Below are 22007 nucleotides of genomic sequence, written 5' to 3'. Positions count from 1 at the left end.
GACTACTCTGCAGAACTGTTTGCATGTTGTACAGCAATGGTTGGTGGCCAAATTGTTATACTTAAAAAAAAAAAAAAGGTCGTATTTGTTTAAACAAACCCGCTGCAAGGTTATGCCAGTGCTATTGGTCCTCTGTCCTCATATTGCCACACATCAGCAGGGAGCCTTGGAGTTATTTTTGACAGATTGCTTAAGATGGACAAATACATTAGCTTTGTCATTAAATCTATCTTATTTCAGCTACGACTCTTTGCAAAAATAAAACAGTGTCTTCCACGGGCTGACTTTGAAAGAGCTATCCATGCATTTGTGACGTCACGCCTGGAGTGCTGTAATTATTTGTATGCAGGCCTGGATCAGGGCTCTCTATAGCAGCTGCAGCTTTTGCAACATTCTGTTTCTCCTCTTTTAACCAAAACCAAACTGGCTTCAGGACATTTTAAAATTGTACTTATTGTTTTTAAATGCTTACACAAAGTAGCCTCGCTCTATCTTATTGAGCTGCTGCAGTCTTATTCTCCCAGCAGGACCCTGAGGTCTTCAGACCAGCTCCTCCTGGCTCTCCCAAAAAACAGACTGAAAGCCAGAGGAGATAGAGCCTTCTCAGTTGCAGGGCCCAGACTGTGGAACAGCCTTCCAGTATCTATTAGGTCCTCCAGTCTCTGAGTCGATTTAAATCTAGGTTAAAAACACATTTTTACTCCCTGGCGTTCAAATCCAGTTAGGCAGGATATCTTGGTAGTTTTTATTTCTTATTTTATACATTTGTTATTTATCTATTACATTACATTTCTTTATTTACATTTATTACATGCACTTCTTTTAAGGTATGTTTTACCATTGTATTTTATTCATCCTTCTGTGCTAGAATGTAAATGTGACACTACATGCCCTTTTTTTGTTTCAAATAGTTTCTTATGTCTGTATAGCACTTTGGCCAACCGGGGTTGTTTTTAAATGTGCTATATAAATAAATAAACAGAACTGAACTGACAACTATGACGATGACACCTTCTTCAAACATCTTTTTTTCTGTATCTCCCCGATTTGTCATTGTACTTTTTAGTATTAAGAGACTAACTGTTGGCGTGATCCCTTTCTTGACCGCTCATCACCCAAAACTTGTCCACCATCAAGGTCTGCCAAGGTAATCCAGTCTTTAATCGAGGAATTTTTGGTCTCAGATGTCTGGCGCTTTTTGAATCCCTCTAAAAGGCAATAGTCATTCTTCTCTCACGTCCATCACAATTTCACCCACATTGATTACTTTTTAGTTAACAGAAAATAATTTCATCTATACCTACATGCAAATACAACGCAATGGTTATGTCTGATTATTCTACAATTTCAGTGGATGTACTTTTTAAAAACATAACTACCGTATTTTTCGGACAATAAGTCGCAGTTTTTTTCATAGATTGGACGGGAGTGCGACTTATGTGTGAAATTATTAACACATTAACGTAAAATATCAAATAATATTATTTAGCTCATTCACGTAAGAGACTAGACCACGGGTCGGCAACCCGCGGCTCTTTGATCACTCTGATGCGGCTCAGCTGCATACTTGCCGACCCTCCCGATTTTCCCGGGAGATTTCCGGATTTCGGTGCCTCTCGCAGAAAATTCCCATGATTAATATTCACCGATTTTCACCCTAACAATAATAATAAGGTCGTGCCATGATGGTACAGCATTTAGCACCCTCTACAATCTGTACAAACAGCGTGCCAGCCCAGCCTTTTGTTGTATGCATCTTCTACTTGCACACATAAGTGACAGCAAGGCATACTTGGTCAACAGCCACACAGTTTACACTGACGGTGGCCACATAAAACAACTTTAAGACTCTTACTAATAATGCGCCACACTTTGAACCAAAACCAAACAAGAATGACAAACACATTTCGGGAGAACATCTGCACCTTAACACAACAGAACAAATACCCAGAATCCCATGCAGCCCTGACTCTTCCGGGCTACATTATACACCCCTGCTACCACCAAACCCCGCCCCCACCCCAACCCTGCTCCCCCACACATCACCCCTCCCCCCCACCCCCTCTCTCTCTCTGTGCGTCGGTTGAGGTGGGCGGGGTTTGGTAGCGGGGGTGTATAATGTATCCCGGAAGTGTTAGGGCTGCATGGGATTCTGGGTATTTGTCCTTTTGTGTTTATGTTGTGTTACGGTGCAGATGTTCTCCCGAAATTTGTTTGTCATTCTTGTTTGGTGTGGGTTCACAGTGTGGCGCATTATTAGTAAGAGTGTTAAAGTTTTTTTTTTTATACCGCCACCGTCAGTGTAACCTGTGTGGTTGTTGAGCAAGTATGCCTTGCTGTAACCTATGTGAGCAAGCGGAAGCCCCATACAACGTGTGGCTGATCAGGCACGCTGGCTGTAGTGGGTGCTATATGCTGTACCATCACGGCACGCATGACGCTGAGCCATTCATCTGTAACCCGCGTGCCGCACCAGTTTTCATATTCCACATAAAGGTGTGGGCAGCGTGTCTGAGACCACTGGTTTATACATAGCACAAAGCAAAAAAAAAACTTTGTATGCAGTGTTATTTCATTTAAAATTTCAAAAAAAATTTGCGGCTCCTATTGTTTTCTATAATTTGTGAAACTGGTCAAAATGGCTCTTTGACTGGTAAAGGTTGCCGACCCCTGTACTAGATGGACAATATAAGGCCTAGTTGAGTTAGCTGGGAGCGTAAACATTTACGAGAGCTACTGGAGTGTAAAAACTTCCCATTAGGATCAAAAATACTGTTTGAGTGTGTGTGTGTGTGTGTGTGTGTGTGTGTGTGTCCCCGGCGGGGTTTGGTAGCGGGGGTGTATGTAGCCCGGAAGACTTAGGGCTGTATGGGATTCTGGGTATTTGTTCTGTTGTGTTTATGTTGTGTTACGGTGCAGATGTTCTCCCGAAATGTGTTTGTCATTCTTGTTTGGTGTGGGTTCACAGTGTGGCGCATTATTAGTAAGAGTGTTAAAGTTTTTTATACCGCCACCGTCAGTGTAACCTGTGTGGTTGTTGAGCAAGTATGCCTTGCTGTCACTTACGTAAGCAAGCAGAAGCCTCATACAACGTGTGGCTGGGCCGGCACGCTGATTTTAGTAGGTGCTAAATGCTATACCATCACTGCACGTTCGATAGAATAGTTCCCCTGAAATTCGAAGTCTGCCGGAAAAATCGGGAGGGATGACAAGTATGACGCTGTCAAGCGCCATTCATATAAAACACGCGGGCACATTCAATTTTCATATTAAGGTGTGGGCCGCGTGTCTGAGACCCCTGGTTTATACATAGCACAAAGCAAAAAAAAAACTTTGTATGCAGTGTTATTTCATTTTAAATTTCAAAAGATTTTTGTGGCTCCCATTGTATTCTTTAATTTGTGAAACTGGTCAAAATGTCTCTTTGATTGGTAAAGGTTGCCGACCCCTGGACTAGACGTATAAGATTTCATCGGATTTAGCGATCTGGAGTGACAGATTGTTTGGTAAACATATAGCATGTTCTATATGTTATAGTTATTTGAATGACTCTTACCATAATATGTGACGTTAACATACCAGGCACGTTCTCAGTTGGTTATTTATGCCTCATATAACGTACACTTATTCAGCCTGTTGTTCACTATTCTTTATTTATTTTAAATTGCCTTTCAAATGTCTATTCTTGGTGTTGGGTTTTATCAAATAAATTTCCCAAAAAAATGCGACTTATATATGTTTTTTTTCCTTCTTTATTATGCATTTTTGGCCGGTGCGACTTACACTCCAGAGCGATTTATAGTCCAAAAAATATGGTACATATACGTTGTGGCGTCTTAACAAATGATTACTTTTAAATGGGAACTCTGTGGATTTTGTCTCACGTCAAATAGATTTCTTTGTACTCTTGAACAAAACTCCCGGGATGATGGCCTCTGTGCTCTGTTAGGCGCTGAAGGCATACATTAGGGAGGAGATAATCTCCTATACAAATTATGACAAAAAACTCAGGAAGAATAAATTGACTAGGCTGACAAAGCATAGTCTTGCTGGACAACTTGTACTCTATCTCCTCAAATCCAGACGTTTATAAGGAAAGGCTCTCTCTACATGCAGAGCTTGATGTTGTTACCACAGATCGTGCTATTGAATAAATGCTCCGTTCAAAATGCCTCTTCTTTGACAATGCGATAAAGCTAGCAAACTCATCATCATCTGCGATCACACGAAGCGAGTAGGATTGTCCTCCTGTTGGTGGGTCTGGTCATCTGTGGGTCCTCAGGTGGCTGTAGAGGCCAATCCGTAATCCACAGACTATTGCAGTGGGGGCATATGTGCGTGATTGTCGTGGTGGTTGTGGTGGTGGTCTCTCCATTCTTTGTTGCCTCTTGGTTTCCATGGCACGGTGGAGGTCCTTTTCTAATTGTGCCGTGCCTTCATGGACCATCCTGCTCCACAAATCCCTCTGGTGGGCAGCCTCCTCCCAGGTGTTGAGGTTATCTTTATACCGCTTCTTCTGCCCCCCTTGGGTGCGTTGTCCTTCCGTCAGTTGTCCGTACAACATCTGTTTCGGAAGGCGACTGTCCGGCATGTGTACTACATGGCCTGTCCATCGTAGCTGGTGCCGGATGACAGCTGTAGTGATGCTGGGCATGCTAGCTTCCTTCAGAACACTAATTGTCACGGCCAGGGCTGGAATGCGCCCTCATCCTTGCGCGTTGCAAGAACCGCAGGACACGCCCCCACACACGCCGTGCCTCCACAGCCGGCGGCAATCATCAGTCAACGCACCTGGTCTTGACGAGAAGCAGCAGCATAAAGGCTCACTAGTGACTACTCAACGCCGAAACAAAGCCCTGTTTACAGTAAGCTCTCACGTCTCTGGCTCCCCTCCTGTGCTTTCTCTTTTGCTCGTTTTGTCTTCCTCGTGCCTTGCCCTGATTCATACCCCCGTGTCTCCGCAATGAGCTGTGCGTCTCACCTGCTGATCTTTCCCCCCTCCTGGACTCTGACTGCCTTCCTGGACCCTCGACCCCCGCGCTCGGACCTGGATTTCTGGACGTCTCTCTCCTGCCCCCCACGGACCTCGCTCGAATTCCAGACCTCTTTTGCTTCACCCCTCTGGACTTGTTCGCTGCCACAATCAACGCGCACTTACAACAACCTCTGGTAACTTATATATGGTTAACTTCCACACATAGCCTTGCGTCCACACACATAGTAGCATACACACCCTACGTACTCATCAAGCTCTAATAAAACCCGTTGAGCTAGAGCTCCTGCTGTCGTGCCGTCTCCTTCCCCCTCGTCTTACGTAACACTAATGTTGGTACGCCTATCTTCCCAGCTGATCCTGAGGATCTTGCGGAGACATCGCTGGTGGTACTGCTCCAGAGCCTTCAGGTGTCTGCTGTAGGTGGTCCAGCTATCAGCCCCGTAGAGCAGAGTGGGCAGAACTACAGCTTGATAGACAAGAAGCTTGATGTTGGTCTGGATGACCTGATTCTCAAAAACTATTTTCCTGAGCTTAGCAAAAGCTGCGCTGGCACAAACTATGCGGTGGTGGATCTCGGCATCGATGACAGCTCTCGTTGAAAGAAGACTGCCAAGATAAGCGAAATGCTCCACGTTTTCCAAGATGTTGTCCACATAAATTGTGGGTGGTTGGGAGGGTGTATCAGTGGCTGGTTGGTACAGGATCTGAGTCTTCTTTATGTTGATGTCAAGTCCCAGGAGTCGGTACGCTCTGGCAAAAGCATCTAAGATGTTCTGGAGGTCCAACTCAGAATGAGCAACTAGAGCATTGTCATCTGCGTACTGGAGCTCTGTAATGGAGGATGTAAGCACCTTGCTTTTTGCCCTGAACCTACTCAGGTTGAAGAGCCCGTCGTCTGTCCTGTATATGAACTGGACTCCCTCAACACTCCCATTATATTCTGCAGATTCATACTGATTCAGGTATAACCACTGATGATGTTGATATGCATGTATTCAAGGATGTCTATCTGTCCCTCTATTCATCTACTCAATGTTCTACTCCTGAGCTTGATAACTTTTTTGCCAATCTAGACATCCTCTCGTTTGATCAGTCTACTGCGGTAGAACTAGAGAGACTAGTTACTGTTGCGGAAATGAATGTTGTAGCGTCATCATTATAAAACTGTAAATCCCCGGGACCAGATAGATATTCTCCCAAATCTTTAAAAACATTTTGGCATAAACTAGCCCCCGTCATATTGGACATTCACAATGAATCGTTTAAATCCGGCCGCCTTCCGCATACACTTAACCAAGCCTCAATTTCTGTTCTCTTGAAAAATGGCAAGGATGCCTCATCATGCACCTTGTATCATCGTATTAGCCTGTTAAATGTAGACTTCAAGCTGTTATCCAAATTCCTGGCTCTACGTCTGGACACTATTCTTCCTTATATTAATAATGCGGAATCAAACTGGGTTCATTTAGAATCTTTGATGTCTTTTCAATATATTGTACAGTGTACCTGCTTTTAACACTGACAAAGCAGTGATATCTATGGATGCTGAAGCCATACTTGCCAACCCTCCCGAATTTCTGGGAGACTCCCGAATTTCAGTGCCTCTCCCGAAAATCTCCCGGGACAACCATTCTCCCGAAAATCTCCCGATTTCCAGCCGGACAACTATATTGGTGGCGTGCCTTAAAGGCACTGCCTTTAGCGTCGTCTCTCACCTGAAAAGGAGAATATTATATATGTCTCTGTTATCCATAGGTTTATCTATAACCCATAAAGTAGGCAGGCACGGAGCTATTTCTCAGCGTGTCTTTATTCCAGCCGGCACGTTAATACTGTAGCGGCTGGTTACGGGGTGTTAGCCAATGACTTTGGCTGGGGGGCGGGACCTCCGGGAGAGATAGGGAAGTTACGTTGTTAATAGGAAGTGGGTGTTCGAGTTTTGTCGGGAAAAGGGATAGACACACATCGGAGCTGTTGTGTGGTTGAACACAATTGACAGATTGTACTGAGATCATTTGTAAGAGTGGCGTGTTGTGTTTTAGTCGCTGTAATCTGCCTAAATGGAACAAACAATAAAGAAAATTTCCAAAGTGTGCAGGATCATTTTGATATTGGACCTCCATATAAAGTAAATGTTCTTTTTTCCTGTGTACAATCTGGCTCATTGACCAGAGTGCAGACATTTTTTTAAAACAAACAAACAAACAAAAAAAAAACAATTACATGCTAATTATTCCTCTAATTTACAAATTTAACGACTTGTATGATCCATCGAATGGCGGATGCCCATTATAAAACACTAACACAGTGCACATACAGGTAGTGACTGTGCCATACACTCACTGAGGTGTCATTTACCCAACACTAGTGTATAGTTGAGCTTATAATGCAGTTTTACAATTCAATAGACCAACAGCACAGCACTGAACAGCATCCTTATGAGGAAAGCAACATTCATGCAGTTTCTTCGTGCATTACTGTGAATGCAGAGGTAATTTATGGTAACGATTTAGTTCATTTCAAACACGTTTAACTTAGTTACACTGAAGTACTTCCTGTTTACCCTTGCACAATTCAATATGTCTGAGAAAAATAAAGTTCACCTCCTCTATGGCAGTGTTTTTCAACCTTTTTTGAGCCAAGGCACATTTTTTTCATTGAAAAAATCCTGAGGCACACCACTAGCAGAAAACATTAAAAAAAATGAAACTCAACTGCTGATATTGACAGTAAAAAGTTGTTCTCGCAATTGTTGGATATAAATTCAAACCATAACCAACCATGCATCACTATAGCTCTTGTCTCAAAGTAGGTGTACTGTCACGACCTGTCACATCACGCCGAGACTTATTTTGAGTTTTTTGTTGTTTTCCTCTGTGTAGTGTTTTAGTTCTTGTCTTGCGCTCCTATTATGTTGTTGATTGTCATGTCATGTACGGATGTACTTTGTGGACGCCGTTTGCTGCTCCACACGCTGTAAGTCTTTGCTGTCGTCCAGCATTCTGTTTTTGTTTACTTTGCAGCCATTTCAGTTTTAGTTTCGTTTTGCATAGCCATCACCAAGCTTTAATGCCTTTTCTTAGCGGCACACGCCTTTTGTTTATTTTTGGTTTAAGCATTAGATACCCTGCGATGAGATGGCGACTTGTCCAGGGTGTACCCCGCCTTCCGCCCGATTGTAGCTGAGATAGGCTCCAGCGCCCCCCGCGACCCCGAAGGGCATAAGCGGTAGAAATGGATGGATGGATGGCATTAGATACCTTTTTACCTACACGCTGCCTTCCGCTGTCGTCTGCATATTGTGATCACGACAAACCATGTTCCCGACATCTACAGAGCAATTAGCTACCTGCTACCACCTACTGATATGGAAGAGTATTACACGGTTACTCTGCCGAGCTGTAACCAGTACAGACACTCAACAACGGCACATTATTTGCGGATTATTATTACTGGTTTGCAAAAAATATTTTTAACCCAATTAGGTGAATTGACAAATTGACATCATCTCCCATGGCACACCAGACAATATCTCACGGTACACTAGTGTGCCGCGGCACAGTGGTTGAAAAACACTGCTCTATGGAACAGGTTAGCAATTTCATAATAGAGAAAGTAAAAGATTAAAAATGTGTAATAAAAAGTTTTAGATTGCTTAGTCAATAAAATGAAAACAAACAAAAAACATTAACAGCAGTCTTCCAAAGATGAAAAAAGCAGTAAAAACACTCAATGGTGAGCAGATGTTTTATTATCGAATCATCCAAAGTTGTCGACTGCCATTAGCTTTTTGTTCTGGAAATGTCTACAATTTGACACTAAAGACAAAGTTGCCACGGGCTGCCCCTGACCGTTAAAAGCTTCCACGCGCTGTCAACAAGACCATTTTTAATTAGCGCCGAAACGAGAGTGGGGCTGGTCTTTTCATGCAACCTTTGTTGAAACCTTCGCAAAAAAGGTTACGCAGCCATGCCTCTGCAACCAGCTGAATATTTGGGAAATGATAGTGCTTCTCAGCAGCTGAGGTCATTAATGCACACATTTCCCTCTAATTAGGCCATTACGACTGCAATAACTCAGCCATATACTCAGAATATGTCTTTCATACCCGCAGCTAATCCACAATGGGCGCTCTATTTTTCATCTTTCTGCGCAGACCTCCAGGAAAGATGGAGGCTCCTTTTAAGACAGACTGATCATTCTAAAAGCAGAGTATGCTCCAGCTTTGAGACACGCTGCTGACCTTTTGACTTGCTTTGAAAGAAGTCCACAGACGACCGCAGCGCTCCCACAGTGCGCTGAAGCCCATTTCTACTTCTCTTCACCTTAACTTACTGTACACATTCGAGGTTTACTTTTATAAAACTACCTCCAGCATGCAAGGTGAGAGACTGCAGTGCTACTATAATCTTATCAAATGCTCCTATGGGACAGGGCTGGACCAGACATGTTATGCTTTTGGGCATTTTTTGAGCAAAATTGTGTGCTTGTGAAATTGTAACATGTTCCAAATGAATTGATTAGTATTACCATAATTACGGGGATATAGAGCAAATCCTTTAAGTCGCACCTGCACAAGTCGAAACGTGGAGGCAGCTTTGGCGACGTGACCCCAAGATGCAGCAGACGACATGAAGCGTGCAGGTGAAGAGTATTTAATGTACGAAAGTACAAAAAACAAAAATGGAGTGCAGCAGGGACATGCACAGAAAAGCACAGGGAAAGCTGTGCAAGCGTGCATGTAAGGCTACACCTACAAAGAGCTTACACCAAAAGAATAGCAAAGAACAAACCTCAGTAACTCCAAACATTCAAAGATCCAACAACTAAGGGCGACTAATAGAATAATCAACAATAATCACCCGCAGCGGAGGAGGGAAACGCTCTGAAAGTAAATTTTCAGCACAATCCCATTCAAGAGCAGACAAACATTACAGGGAGACAGAAAAGGATCGCTGATGGGTCTGCCAACTTCCGGCGCCCCTTACAAAAAAGGTGAGATATAGGTAAACAATGGGGGGGTGAGAAAAAAAAATCGGTCTAAGCCTGGGCCCCTGGAGAGGAGGTCCAGACTGAGGCCAAGGGAAAAAACAACTCATAGCCATAGCACACATCCCTCTTACATGTGTGTAAGAGGGAAACATCAAAGAAGACAAAGGACATTCATATATGACACACTCACCATCTCCTTGGCATCGCAGTGGGCCAACTGTTAACTTGGCCTCGGAGCCAGCTCGATTTGTATCACCCACGGCAACCTGGCTGACTGGCAGGTGTTCTTTATACGTCAAGAGACCGGAATCTTCTCTCCTGCAGGACAACATGAAATAAAATAAGTGTAGCCGTGACAGAACAATAAATCTATGAGTGCTCATTAAGTGAAATGAGGAAAACGATTGCGTTAATAATAAATCAGTGGTTCTTAACCTTGTTGGAGGTACCGAACCCCACCAGTTTCATATGCGCATTCATCGAACCCTTCTTTAGTGAAAAATAAAATGTTTTTTTTTTTCAAACTCAAGAAAAGGTTATATGTTTTTTTTACTGGTGCACAAAATGAACTGTGCATGAACATCACCTTGTTCAAAGAACAAAACCAACACAGTGCATGAACTCACAACAAATTACACACCTTATACACATTATCATGAACTGATTAACGTGGACCCCGACTTAAACAAGTTGAAAAACTTATTCGGGTGTTACAATTTAGTGGTCAATTGTACGGAATATGTACTGTACTGTGTAAACTGTACTGTTTCATATCATGTATTCTCTTCCTCTGCAATCTGCTAGTAAAAGTTTCAATCAATCAATCAAAAAACCTGCAAATCAGATGGAAAATTAGAGGGAACATTGTTTGGGGGTATCCATAATACGCCGATAGGGAGAAGTTTTTATTTACACGATAATTCGGATGTGTCTTTACCTCCGTGGCGGCCGACTCACCAAACCCCGAGGGTTCAATCGAACCCAGGTTAAGAACCACTGTAATAAATCAATTGAAGGCAAATGAATAACTTACTTGCAATATTAAATATAATATCAAAAATAATATGAAAGGAGATTGAATATTTAATTTGGAGGCAAATACAATGCAAAAAAATGCGTGCAGTCAAAATTATGAGTGAAAAATGTGGGACATACTTCAAAAAAACAAAATAACAATCAGTCAAACTGAGACATCAATGAGACTTATTTGTAGATGTGTTGGTTTTTGGAGCTGAGGAGACATGAAAGCAAATGAAATCACTCATTCTCACATGCAGAAATTAGTGAAAAAAACAGCCACAGACAATTATGATGTTTATCCTATGAACAATATTCATCAACTGCCTTGAACAAATTTGGGGACACAAACTGGTGGATTGTGGATGAAAATAATGTCCGTAGTAACATTCATCATCACATCTTGTTGCTTTTGAATGTGAACGCCTCGCCGCAACAGACAACATGATAGCATTATGAAATTGCATAAGGTAATAAAAAAAGAGCTTTTTTAATTCAGTAACAGAAAGTCTGCTTAATAGACCCAGCGACCTTTACTTTTTATTTCTAGAAACCTGTTTGAAAATGAGCTAATTTAAAAAGTTCTGAAGTAAGAAAGGTTTTGTTAGAAATAAGCAATGAATCAAACAAACGTTATTCACAAATGCCTCAAAGGGCTTCGCACACCACAAGGGTATCCTTGGATCTCAACCCACATCCCCCCCAGGTGATCAGTGCAATGGAAGCCGAGTGGGTACAATTTATAATAACAATGTGGAACACTTTAGAGCAATATTCTTCAACTGACGGCCAGGGGGCCAAATCTGGCACAGGAATGACACCAGTTCAAAACTTGGGAGACCAACATTTTTGCAGCAAATTCCTAAAAAACATGAGAGAGCTTCTGTTGTACAGAGGAACTTAGACCACTGTAAACATATTGGCAGATCCTTGCATTGACATTTTAACCCTGTTAGTATACATAGAACATCGGGGTGAAAAATTGTTATTTAAATAACTAAGGCGTTCCTCAAGGTACCACTTTAAAGGCCTACTGAAACCCACTACTACCGACCACGCAGTCTGATAGTTTATATATCAATGATGAAATCTTAACATTGCAACACATGCCAATATGGCCGGGTTAGCTTTCAATTTTGCGCAAAATATCCTGCTGAAAACGTCTCGGTATGATGAAGTCACCGCGTGACGTCACAGATTGTAGAGGACATTTTGGAACAGCATGGTGGCCAGCTATTAAGTCGTCTGTTTTCATCGCAAAATTCCACAGTATTCTGGACATCTGTGTTGGTGAATCTTTTGCAATTTGTTCAATGAACAATGGAGACAGCAAAGAAGAAAGCTGTAGGTGGGAAGCGGTGTATTGCGGGCGGCTGCAGCAACACAAACACAGCCGGTGTTTCATTGTTAACATTCCCGAAAGATGACAGTCAAGCTTTACCATTTGCCTGTGGAGAACTGGGACAACAGAGACTCTTACCAGGAGGACTTTGAGTTGGATACGCAGACACGGTACCGTGAGTACGCATGCAGCTGCGGCTTCCAAACATTTGATCGCTTGCCCGTACGTGCGTGCCGCTATGTGCATGTCACGTACGTAACTTTGGGGACTTTGGGGAAATATATGTGCTGTATGAACTTTGGGGAGGTGAACGGTACTTTGGGCTGTGGGATTGAGTGTGTTGTGCAGGTGTTTGAGTTGTATTGGCGGGTTATATGGACGGGAGGTGGGAGGCGTTTGTTATGCGGGATTAATTTGTGGCATATTAAATATAAGCCTGGTTGTGTTGTGGCTAATAGAGTATATATATGTCTTGTGTTTATTTACTGTTTTAGTCATTCCCAGCTGAATATCAGGTCCCACCCGCCTCTCACAGCATCTTCCCTATCTGAATCGCTCCCACTGCCCTCTAGTCCTTCACTCTCACTTTCCTCATCCACAAATCTTTCATCCTCACTCTAATTAATGGGGAAATCGTCGCTTTCTCGGTCCGAATCGCTCTCGCTGCTGGTGGCCATGATTATAAACAATGTGCAGATGTGAGGAGCTCCACAACCTGTGACGTCACGCTACTCGTCTGCTACTTCCGGTACAGGCAAGGCTTTTTTATCAGCGACCAAAAGTTGCGAACTTTATCGTCGATGTTTTCTACTAAATCCTTTCAGCAAAAATATGGCAATATCGCGTAATGATCAAGTATGACACATAGAATGGACCTGCTATCCCCGTTTAAACAAGAAAATCGCATTTCAGTAGGCCTTTAAGACCTCTCCTTTTTGACAGTTACACATGTTTTTCTCCTAATGTGATTTATGTAACTAAGGTGTTTTGCTTTAGCTTGCAGTCAGTAGTCATTTGTTAAAATTCTTTAGCTCTATACATGGTGTTTCTCAAGGTTCCAGTTTAGGTCCTCATTTTTTCACAATTTGGGCTAGTAAATTGGTTAAAAAAAACTTGGGGCGCTCACCTGCTCACTCCCGGTCACTAATCAGAGGCAGGTGAAAAAAAATCAGCACCCATGAGAACACAAAAAACAAACAAGGGTGCTGAAACAGAACTAAACAACTAGGGAAATATCAAACTAAACATGACCAGGGCAAAAGATCATGACACAGACGGGTTAATATCACGCAGATGCGTGCACAGATATGTGTTTTTTCTTCTGGGGGCAGCACATATTAATGAACATATATGTAATATGTCAGGTTTTAGCCAAAGGCAAATTTCCCCCTGTAGTCCCCTGACATGTTGGTGTATACAGGCAATCAAACGACTTTAACATTCACACATAACAGAGGAAAGTCAGGATCACAACAACAGACTCACTCACATTCAGGTAATTTAAAGAAGAGTTCAAGATGGACAAAAGTTTCTCGAAACTGAAGCTTATTACAAAACCCAAAACCAGTGAAGTTTGCTTTGTGTAAATCGTAAATAAAAACAGGATACAAATATTTGCAAATCCTTTTCAACCTATATTCAATTGAATACACTGCAAAGACTAGATACTTAATGTTGGAACTGGAAAACATGGTTATTTTTTGCAAATATTAGTTCATTTGGAATTTGATGCCTGCAACATGTTTAAAAAAAGCTGGCACTAGTGGCAAAAAAGACAGATAAAGTTGAGGAATTCTTATTTGGAACATCCCACAGGTGAACAGGCTAATTGGAAACAGGTGGGCGCCATGATTGGGTATAAAAGCAGCTTCCATGTAATGCTCAGTCATTGACAAACAAGGATGGGGCGAGGGTCACCACTTTGTGAACAAATGCCTGAGCAAATTGTTTAAGAACAACCTTTCTCCTACCAGCTATTGCAAGGAATTTAGGGATTTCAGCATCTACGGTCTGTAATATCATCAAAAAGTTCAGAGAATCTAGATAAATCACTGCACATAAGCAGCAAGGCTGAAAACCAACATTGAATGCCCGTGACCTTGGATCCCTCAGGCGGTACTGCATCAAAAACGACATCAGTGTGGAAAGGATATCGCCACATGGGCTCAGGAACACTTCAAAAAACCACTGTCAGTAACTACAGTTGGTTGCTACATCTGTAATTGCAACTTAAAACTCTACTATTCAAAGCGAAAGCCATTTATCAACAACACCCAGAAATGCCGCCGGCTTCGATGTGCCCGATCTCATCTAAGATGGACTCATGCTAAGTGTAAAAGTGTTCTGTGGTCTGATGAGTCCACTTTTGTTTTTGGAAACTGTGGACGTCGTGTCCTCCGGAACAAAGAGGAAAATAACCATCCGGATTGTTTTAGGCGCAAAGTTCAAAAGCCAGCATCTGTAATGGTATGGGGGTGTATTAGCGCCCAAGGCATGGGTAACTTACACATCTGTGAAGGCGCCATTAATGATGAAAGGTACATACAGGTTTTGGAGCAACGTATGTTGCCATTTAAGCAACGTTATCATGGACGCCCCTGCTTATTTCAGCAAGACGATGCTAAGCCACGTGTTACAACAGCTTGGCTTCATAGTAAAAGAGTGCGGGTACTAGACTGGCCTGCCTGTAGTCCAGACCTGTCTCCCATTGAAAATGTGTGGCACATTATGAAGCGTAAATTACGACAACGTAGACCCCGGACTGTTGAACAACTTAAGCTGTACATCAAGCAAGAATGGTGAAGAATTCCACCTGAAAATCTTAAAAAAAATGGTCTCCTCAGTTCCCAAACATTTACTGAGTGTTGTTAAAAGGAAAGGCCATGTAACACAGTGGTAAAAATGCCCCTGTGCCAACTTTTTTGCAATGTGTTGCTGCCATTAAATTTTAAGTTAATGATTATTTGCAAAAAAAAATTACGTTTCTCAGTTCGAACATTAAATATCTTGTCTTTGCAGTCTATTCAATTGAATATAGGTTGAAAAGGATTTGCAAATCATTGTATTCTGTTTTATTTACGAAACAGACAACATGCCAACTTCACTGGTTTTGGGTTTTACTTGATGTCACAGGCACGTCTCTCTGGAATTGCCATCATCAGCATCAATCATAACACTTGCGCAACACGTTCAAAACGCAGATTAATCATGCAGTTTATTTTGACCGCACATCATTTATGGACGCAGCAAAGGCTTTTGATTCTGTTTCTCACTCCATATTCTGCGAACGATTGCAAAATATCGGCGTTTGAGATTTGTGTCACTTGGTTTAGCAGCTACTGCTCTGGACGCATGCAGTCAGTGAGGGTGGCGGGCCATTTCTCAGACCCATTACCACTTTGCAAAGGTGTTCCGCAATACCAGGTTGAACACTCTTCAATCTTTACATTGACAATATAACTCACAATGTTGAAAACTCTCATATACAATTGTATGCCGACGACAATTATTTATCCCTCTGGCTTCTCTCTCTACACTGCCTTGTCTGAGCTGCAGACACCTTTTACTAACATTCAGAATGCACTTTGTAGTTTACAGTTATCACTGAACATAGGACTAAGGGCCTGACCTAAAAAAAAAATCTGAATAACACGTGCAAAACAGCATGTGCAAACCATGTAATTGTGTGTACTAATAGTGGGCATGTTGCGTGCAGACCGCCATATTTAAAGGAGGTTTTTGCATGTACTACTGGCATTATTTGCCCTCCACATTCATGTTACTGTGCTCTTCAACTTGTGTGTGGTGTTGTGGAACTAACAGCACACATCTATAATCTGTAACGTCTTTTCTGTAACATAGAATCACAATCTATAGTCAATAGAAACTTTATTTGCATGAAGGCGGTGGACCATCAGAACTGCAGCACATTCATGAGTCTGTAATGATTCAAACGCAAGAAAATGCTCATTGAAAGACGCCTTTTCATTATAGTAGATGTATTTCCTAAATGAAATAAACACCTTTAAAAAAAAACATGCCACCAGACAACAAAAGGCATCAATTGAATTATTTTTAATCAGCCCCTTAAGTCATCTATCAGCAATAAAATTACAAAATGATATTGCTGAGTAGACAATGTGTCTAATAGTTTTTATTTGTAACGGTTCATGTATGTTCAAGCACGCAAACGCACACGCACACACACACACACACACACACACGCACACGCACACACTCTCTTGTATGTGTTACCTTCTTGAGACCTTCGAAAATGCCTACCTCTTTAAGACCACCCTTTTTAGATATATAGAGATTTGTATTACAACATTAATAATATATACATACTATGCAAATATAAAAAAGTATGCTTTTAGTTATTTTTTTAATTTTTTGTTTGTAATTGATTTTTAATCTTCATTATTTACTTCAAGTTAGTACTGTATGTCCCTATATACATATTTATTTTATTTTTTTAATTAATTTTGGCCAAAGGGGGCGCATTTCAATTTCTTACACACACTTGTTATTATATATGTTGGCCAGAGGGGGAGCACTTCAAATGTTTACACACACTTGTTATTTCATATGTTGACCAAAGGGGGAGCACGTTTAAAACCAACACACAGTCAATTTGAAAAAATCCCTCCTCTTTGGGACCACCCTAATTTTGATAGATTTCACCACCAGGGGGGCAAATGAGATCTCTATTTTTTGTTTTTGTAATGTGCTTAAGGCCGATGACAAACGAGTCACGGACCACAGATGGCCCTTGGGCCGGACTTTGGGCAACCCGACTGTAGAAGGTAACTGTTATTGGCCACTATAGTCTTGGTACCGTAGTGTATTTGTTCATCCTATGGTCACATATGGGACGCGGGTTGTCTTACGTCAGCACCGGAAGTTGTAAAATCAGCTGTTCACCTTTCGGGTTTATTCGGGGATGAATAGGAAGTCCTTCTTTAGCTGCCGTCTTGTTTTATCATATATTGCTGCTTTTGCACCTGTTAATGTTCACTTTTGTATGCAAATTAAATCAACAAAAAATCCTGACTTTGTTGTTCACAGACTCTAGTATTTGGCTCTCTATTAGATGCAATGGTTTTCCGTATTGGGACCTTGATTACGGTCCTACCTTGTTCACCGGTCCTCATATGAAAGGTACTTTTCCTTGTTGATGTCTCAAGAGGGGTAGAAATACAAGAAAACACACACACACACACACACACACACACACACACACACACACACACACACACACACACACACACACACACACACACACACACACACACAAAAACACACACACACGTAGGACAGAGATGAATTTGTTTACTGTCTGTCTTTGCAGCACGCGCACCTCTTTTTTTCCCAGCCATGTGCGTAACTGTGTCAGTTTTGCACTTTTCAGATGTGCTAAATAAAGCCGCAAAACCGCGCCCGCAGAACAGTGCTTAGTCTTGATGGATCGCATTATGTGTGCTAAATGATTATATTTGCATCTTATCCTCCCAGTATTGTAGGCTTTCTGACAATCAGCATATATTGTACACATTCATGAAGACAAACACTAAATGAAATTGGGCTCCTTTTTCTGAAATCCTCTGCGCACAGGTTTTGTGGATCAGCTTTGCGAGCTTTGCGTGTGATATCAAGTTTGCACGTGTTTGAGTACACGCAAACCTTGAATAGATCAGGCCCAAAGTGTCTGTTTATCTATAGAACAATGATTGGTAAGATTCCATTTTATCTTTGCTCACTGCTTACCATTCGAACTTCCGCCCGCACTCTCCGATCTAGCAGTTTCCTTAACCTCTACATTCTTAAAGTCCGACTACTTTCGGTTGTTTTTCTTTAAAAAACGATTGGAACACCCTGCAACAAACATTAAAAACTTAATCCCAATAATTTCATTCATAAAGTTAGTGAGGAAAAATATGCTTGATCGATGCATCTGTTTTAAACTTTTAAGTTTTTCACATACAATGTAACAATATAACATTGTTATTGTACAGCTTGTCGCCTATTTGTGCATTTTCTGTCCGTTTTAACAATGTTGTTTGTCTGCTGCCTCTTTGATCCAATTGGCATTGTAAATATACATTTGGAAAAGGAAAAGGAAAAAGGGAAATAACATCAGTGTTGTGTGTGTGTGTGTGTGTGGCAAGAGAAACGTTGGCTTCTTGAGTGTGCCAACCCCGTAAACCACAATTTAAAAAAAAAAAGTTAGAGATTAAACGGGACCTATGATGATTTTAATAATTTAGAACACTTCTTTATGGTCCAGATAATATGAACTGAATATGCTTTGGTTTAAGTTTGGCTTAAATTTTGCTCCGAAGTCAGTTTTATAACCCATTTTTTGAGTCTGTCTGCAAAATGTTGGATTCTGGCGGTGTTCCCAGATTGCAAATGAAACCGCGCCCCACCTGCTCCAAAAGTATCCTAATGCATCTTTGGAAAATGTACACTGTTTAAATATATATCCTGAGGGTCGTTACCGCTATTTATTTTCCAGACACAGTAAAAAATAAACTTCATGATCACTATATACACTATATTGCCAAAAGTATTTGGCCAGCCATCCAAATGATCAGACTCAGGTGTCCAAATTACTTGGCCCGGCCACAGGTGTATAAAATCAAGCACTTAGGCATGGAGACTGTTTCTACAAACATTTGGGAAAGAATGGGCCGCTCTCAGTGATTTCCAGCGTGGAATTGTCATAGGATGCCACCTGGGCAACAAATCCAGGTGCGAAATTTCCTCGCTCCTAAATATTCCAAAGTCAACTGTTGGCTGTATTATAAGAAAATGGAAGAGTTTGGGAACAACAGCAACTCAGCCACGAAGTGGTAGGTCACGTAAACTGACAGAGAGGGGTCAGCGGATGCTGAAGTGCATAGTGCAAAGACTTTCTGCACAGTCAGTTGCTACAGAGCTCCAAACTTTATGTGACCCTCCAATTAGCCCACAGACAGTACGCAGAGAGCTTCATGGAATGGGTTTCCATGGCCGAGCAGCTGCCTATAAGACATACATCACCAAGTCCAATACAAAGCGTTGGATGCAGTGGTGTAAAGCACGTCGCCACTGGACTCCAGAGCAGTGGAGACGCCTTCTCTGGACTGATGAATCACGCTTTTCCATCCGGCAATCTGATGGACGAGTCTGGGTTTGGAGGTTGCCAGGAGTACGCTACATTTTGGACTGCATTGTGCCGAGTGTGAAATTTGGTGGAGGAGGAATTATGGTATTGGGTTGTTTTTCAAGAGTTAAGTTTGGCCCCTTAGTTCCAGTGAAAGGAACTTTGAATCCTCCAGGATACCAAAACATTTTGGACAATTCCATGCTCCCAACCTTGTGGAAACAGTTTGGAGCGGGCCCCTTCCTCTTCCAACATGACTGTGCACCAGTGCACAAAGCAAGGTCCATAAAGACATGGATGACAGAGTCTGGTGTGGATGAACTTGACTGGCCTGCACAGAGTCCTGACCTGAACCCGATAGAACACCTTTGGGATGAATTACAGCGGAGACTGAGAGCCAGGCCTTCTCGACCAACATCAGTGTATGACCTCACCAATGCGCTTTTGGAAGAATGGTCAAAAATTCCTATAAACACACTCAGCAACCTTGTGGACAGCCTTCCCAGAAGAGTTGAAGCTGTAATAGCTGCAAAAGGTGGACCGACATCATATTGAACCCTATGGGTTAGGAATGGGATGGCACTTCAAGTTCATATGTGAGTCAAGGCAGGTGGCCAAATAATTTTGGCAATATAGTGTAGATTCATCCGGTCACAACATTAGGTACACCTGCACATTTGTCCATCGATTTGGACTGTACAGAAAAAGTGTTCCTAACTGCATGTTGCACGTCGATGTAATTGTGCACATGCCAAAATTAGATTAAAATAATACTTTATTCCACCTTTTCGACTGAATGTCAAGATAAGAGCTTCTACCTGACGGTGATTTCACAGCGTAGCCATACTGCAAAAACCCCGTGAACAGAGGCATCCAAAACTGCATGCAAGTTCACGCCAAAATGCATGAACCATATAATGTCACGCGTTGGCAATTTTTAACACGAGTATCAAACATTGTAACAACATTTATAAGTCAGAGAAGACACAATTTATCATAGGTCCTCTTCACCTACTCAGTGGCCTAGTGGCTAGAGTGTCTGCCCTGAGATCGGTAGGTTGTGAGTTCAAACCCCGGCCGAGTCATACCAAAGACTATAAAAATGGGACCCAGTACCTCCCTGCTTGGCACTCAGCATCAAGGGTTGGAATTGGAGGTTAAATCACCAAAAATTATTCCCGGGCGCGGCCACCGCTGCTGCCCACTGCTCCCCTCACCTCCCAGGGGGTGATCAAGGGTGATGGGTCAAATGCAGAGAATAATTTCGCCACACCTAGTGTGTGTGTGACAATCATTGGTACTTTAACTTTTAACTTTAAGTACAATCTTTGCTCTTGGGTTTTGTCTTCATTGCATCATTAAAAATATACAGCTCAAAAATTAAAGGGAGCACATATTCATCATACACATATGCTGTAGTCATGAAGTTGAGAGTAAAGAGCGTGGAAAAGACACCAGGAGACAGGACAGGTGTGAAAAGTTGTAGAAAGGGCAGCAGAAACCCAGCAGCAGGACCAGCATGACCGGTTTTGTGGTCCTATGGCCTCTTTCACTTTATCTGGTCTATTGGCCTGTTTCCTGGTATCTCATCATGCCCGTGACACTTACTGGTCAAAAGCAGAAGACAAATTTCAGCACACCCAGTGTGTGTGTGTGACAATCATTGGAACTTTAACTTTGACTTTAATTTACTGTGATATTTATCTTTGTGACGTTAGTTCAGAACAAATGCACAGTTTTAGTAGCTTTCTTAACTGTTAAGTAAAACTGAAAGATATGATATATGTGCTTTTAATCACACAGTTGTATGAAGACTTCAAATATCCTTTATTGTTAACTTTGCCATACATTAACTATACTACAATCCAACTTACCACTGCGCGTGGTCGGCGTCACAGTTGCAGTCATACTTTGGATCGGTGCAGTTCCTGTCGATGCCGCAGGCACATTTCTGGATGCCGGGACCAGAACCTCCCCAGTAAAAGTGCTTCTCGCTGCCCCGTCCCACCCACCATGTGTAGGGGGTCCCATCTGGAGAAACAAAAAAAAGTAATCAGATAGCGTATTACATAAAAACACTGAATACTAGAAACAAAGCACACATATTACAATGATTACCGTTGCTAAACTGCTTATTACAAGTTGATTATATTGAATAAATACATATTTTAAAGGTATTGATTGGCTCATGTGATCCCTATTGATATATAGCCACTGCATGGTGGCCATAATATATTCCTTTAATATACTGCACACAGCTTGATGGCCCACAAAGCCATACATCATGCCCGTGATTGCACATTTCTGTTGAAAATACAGTGTTCAAGCACTGAGCTCTGGTCTTTAAGCTTTAAAATATTTGTGTGGAAATGCTGGCAAGCAAAATTCACTTTGAGTAATGATGGTGCTACAGCAGCAGACCCTATAAATAACTAATGAGCATGATCAATGACTAGCCAGTATGTGCTGCAAACTTCAAGAATATCATGTCATATGAACTGGAATTAAAAAAC

General features: G+C 41.9%; 1 protein-coding gene across 3 annotated transcripts in view; it reads right to left on the bottom strand.

The window, feature by feature from the left end:
- cntnap2a (contactin associated protein 2a) overlaps positions 1–22007 on the bottom strand; it is a 766983-nt gene that overhangs the window by 162358 nt on the left and 582618 nt on the right. For all 3 annotated transcript variants that reach the window (XM_061965507.1, XM_061965508.1, XM_061965509.1), the window contains 2 exons: positions 21369–21525; positions 10179–10306 (listed from right to left, as the gene is read on the bottom strand). In XM_061965507.1, coding sequence (XP_061821491.1) covers positions 10179–10306; positions 21369–21525 — 285 coding nt within the window. The remainder of the gene's footprint in view (positions 1–10178; positions 10307–21368; positions 21526–22007) is intronic.

The sequence above is a fragment of the Nerophis lumbriciformis genome, linkage group LG07 (genome assembly GCF_033978685.3).
Source record: "Nerophis lumbriciformis linkage group LG07, RoL_Nlum_v2.1, whole genome shotgun sequence".
NCBI lineage: Eukaryota > Metazoa > Chordata > Actinopteri > Syngnathiformes > Syngnathidae > Nerophis > Nerophis lumbriciformis.
Note: the sequence above shows the minus strand (reverse complement) of the source record. Positions and strands in the feature narration are given on the sequence as shown.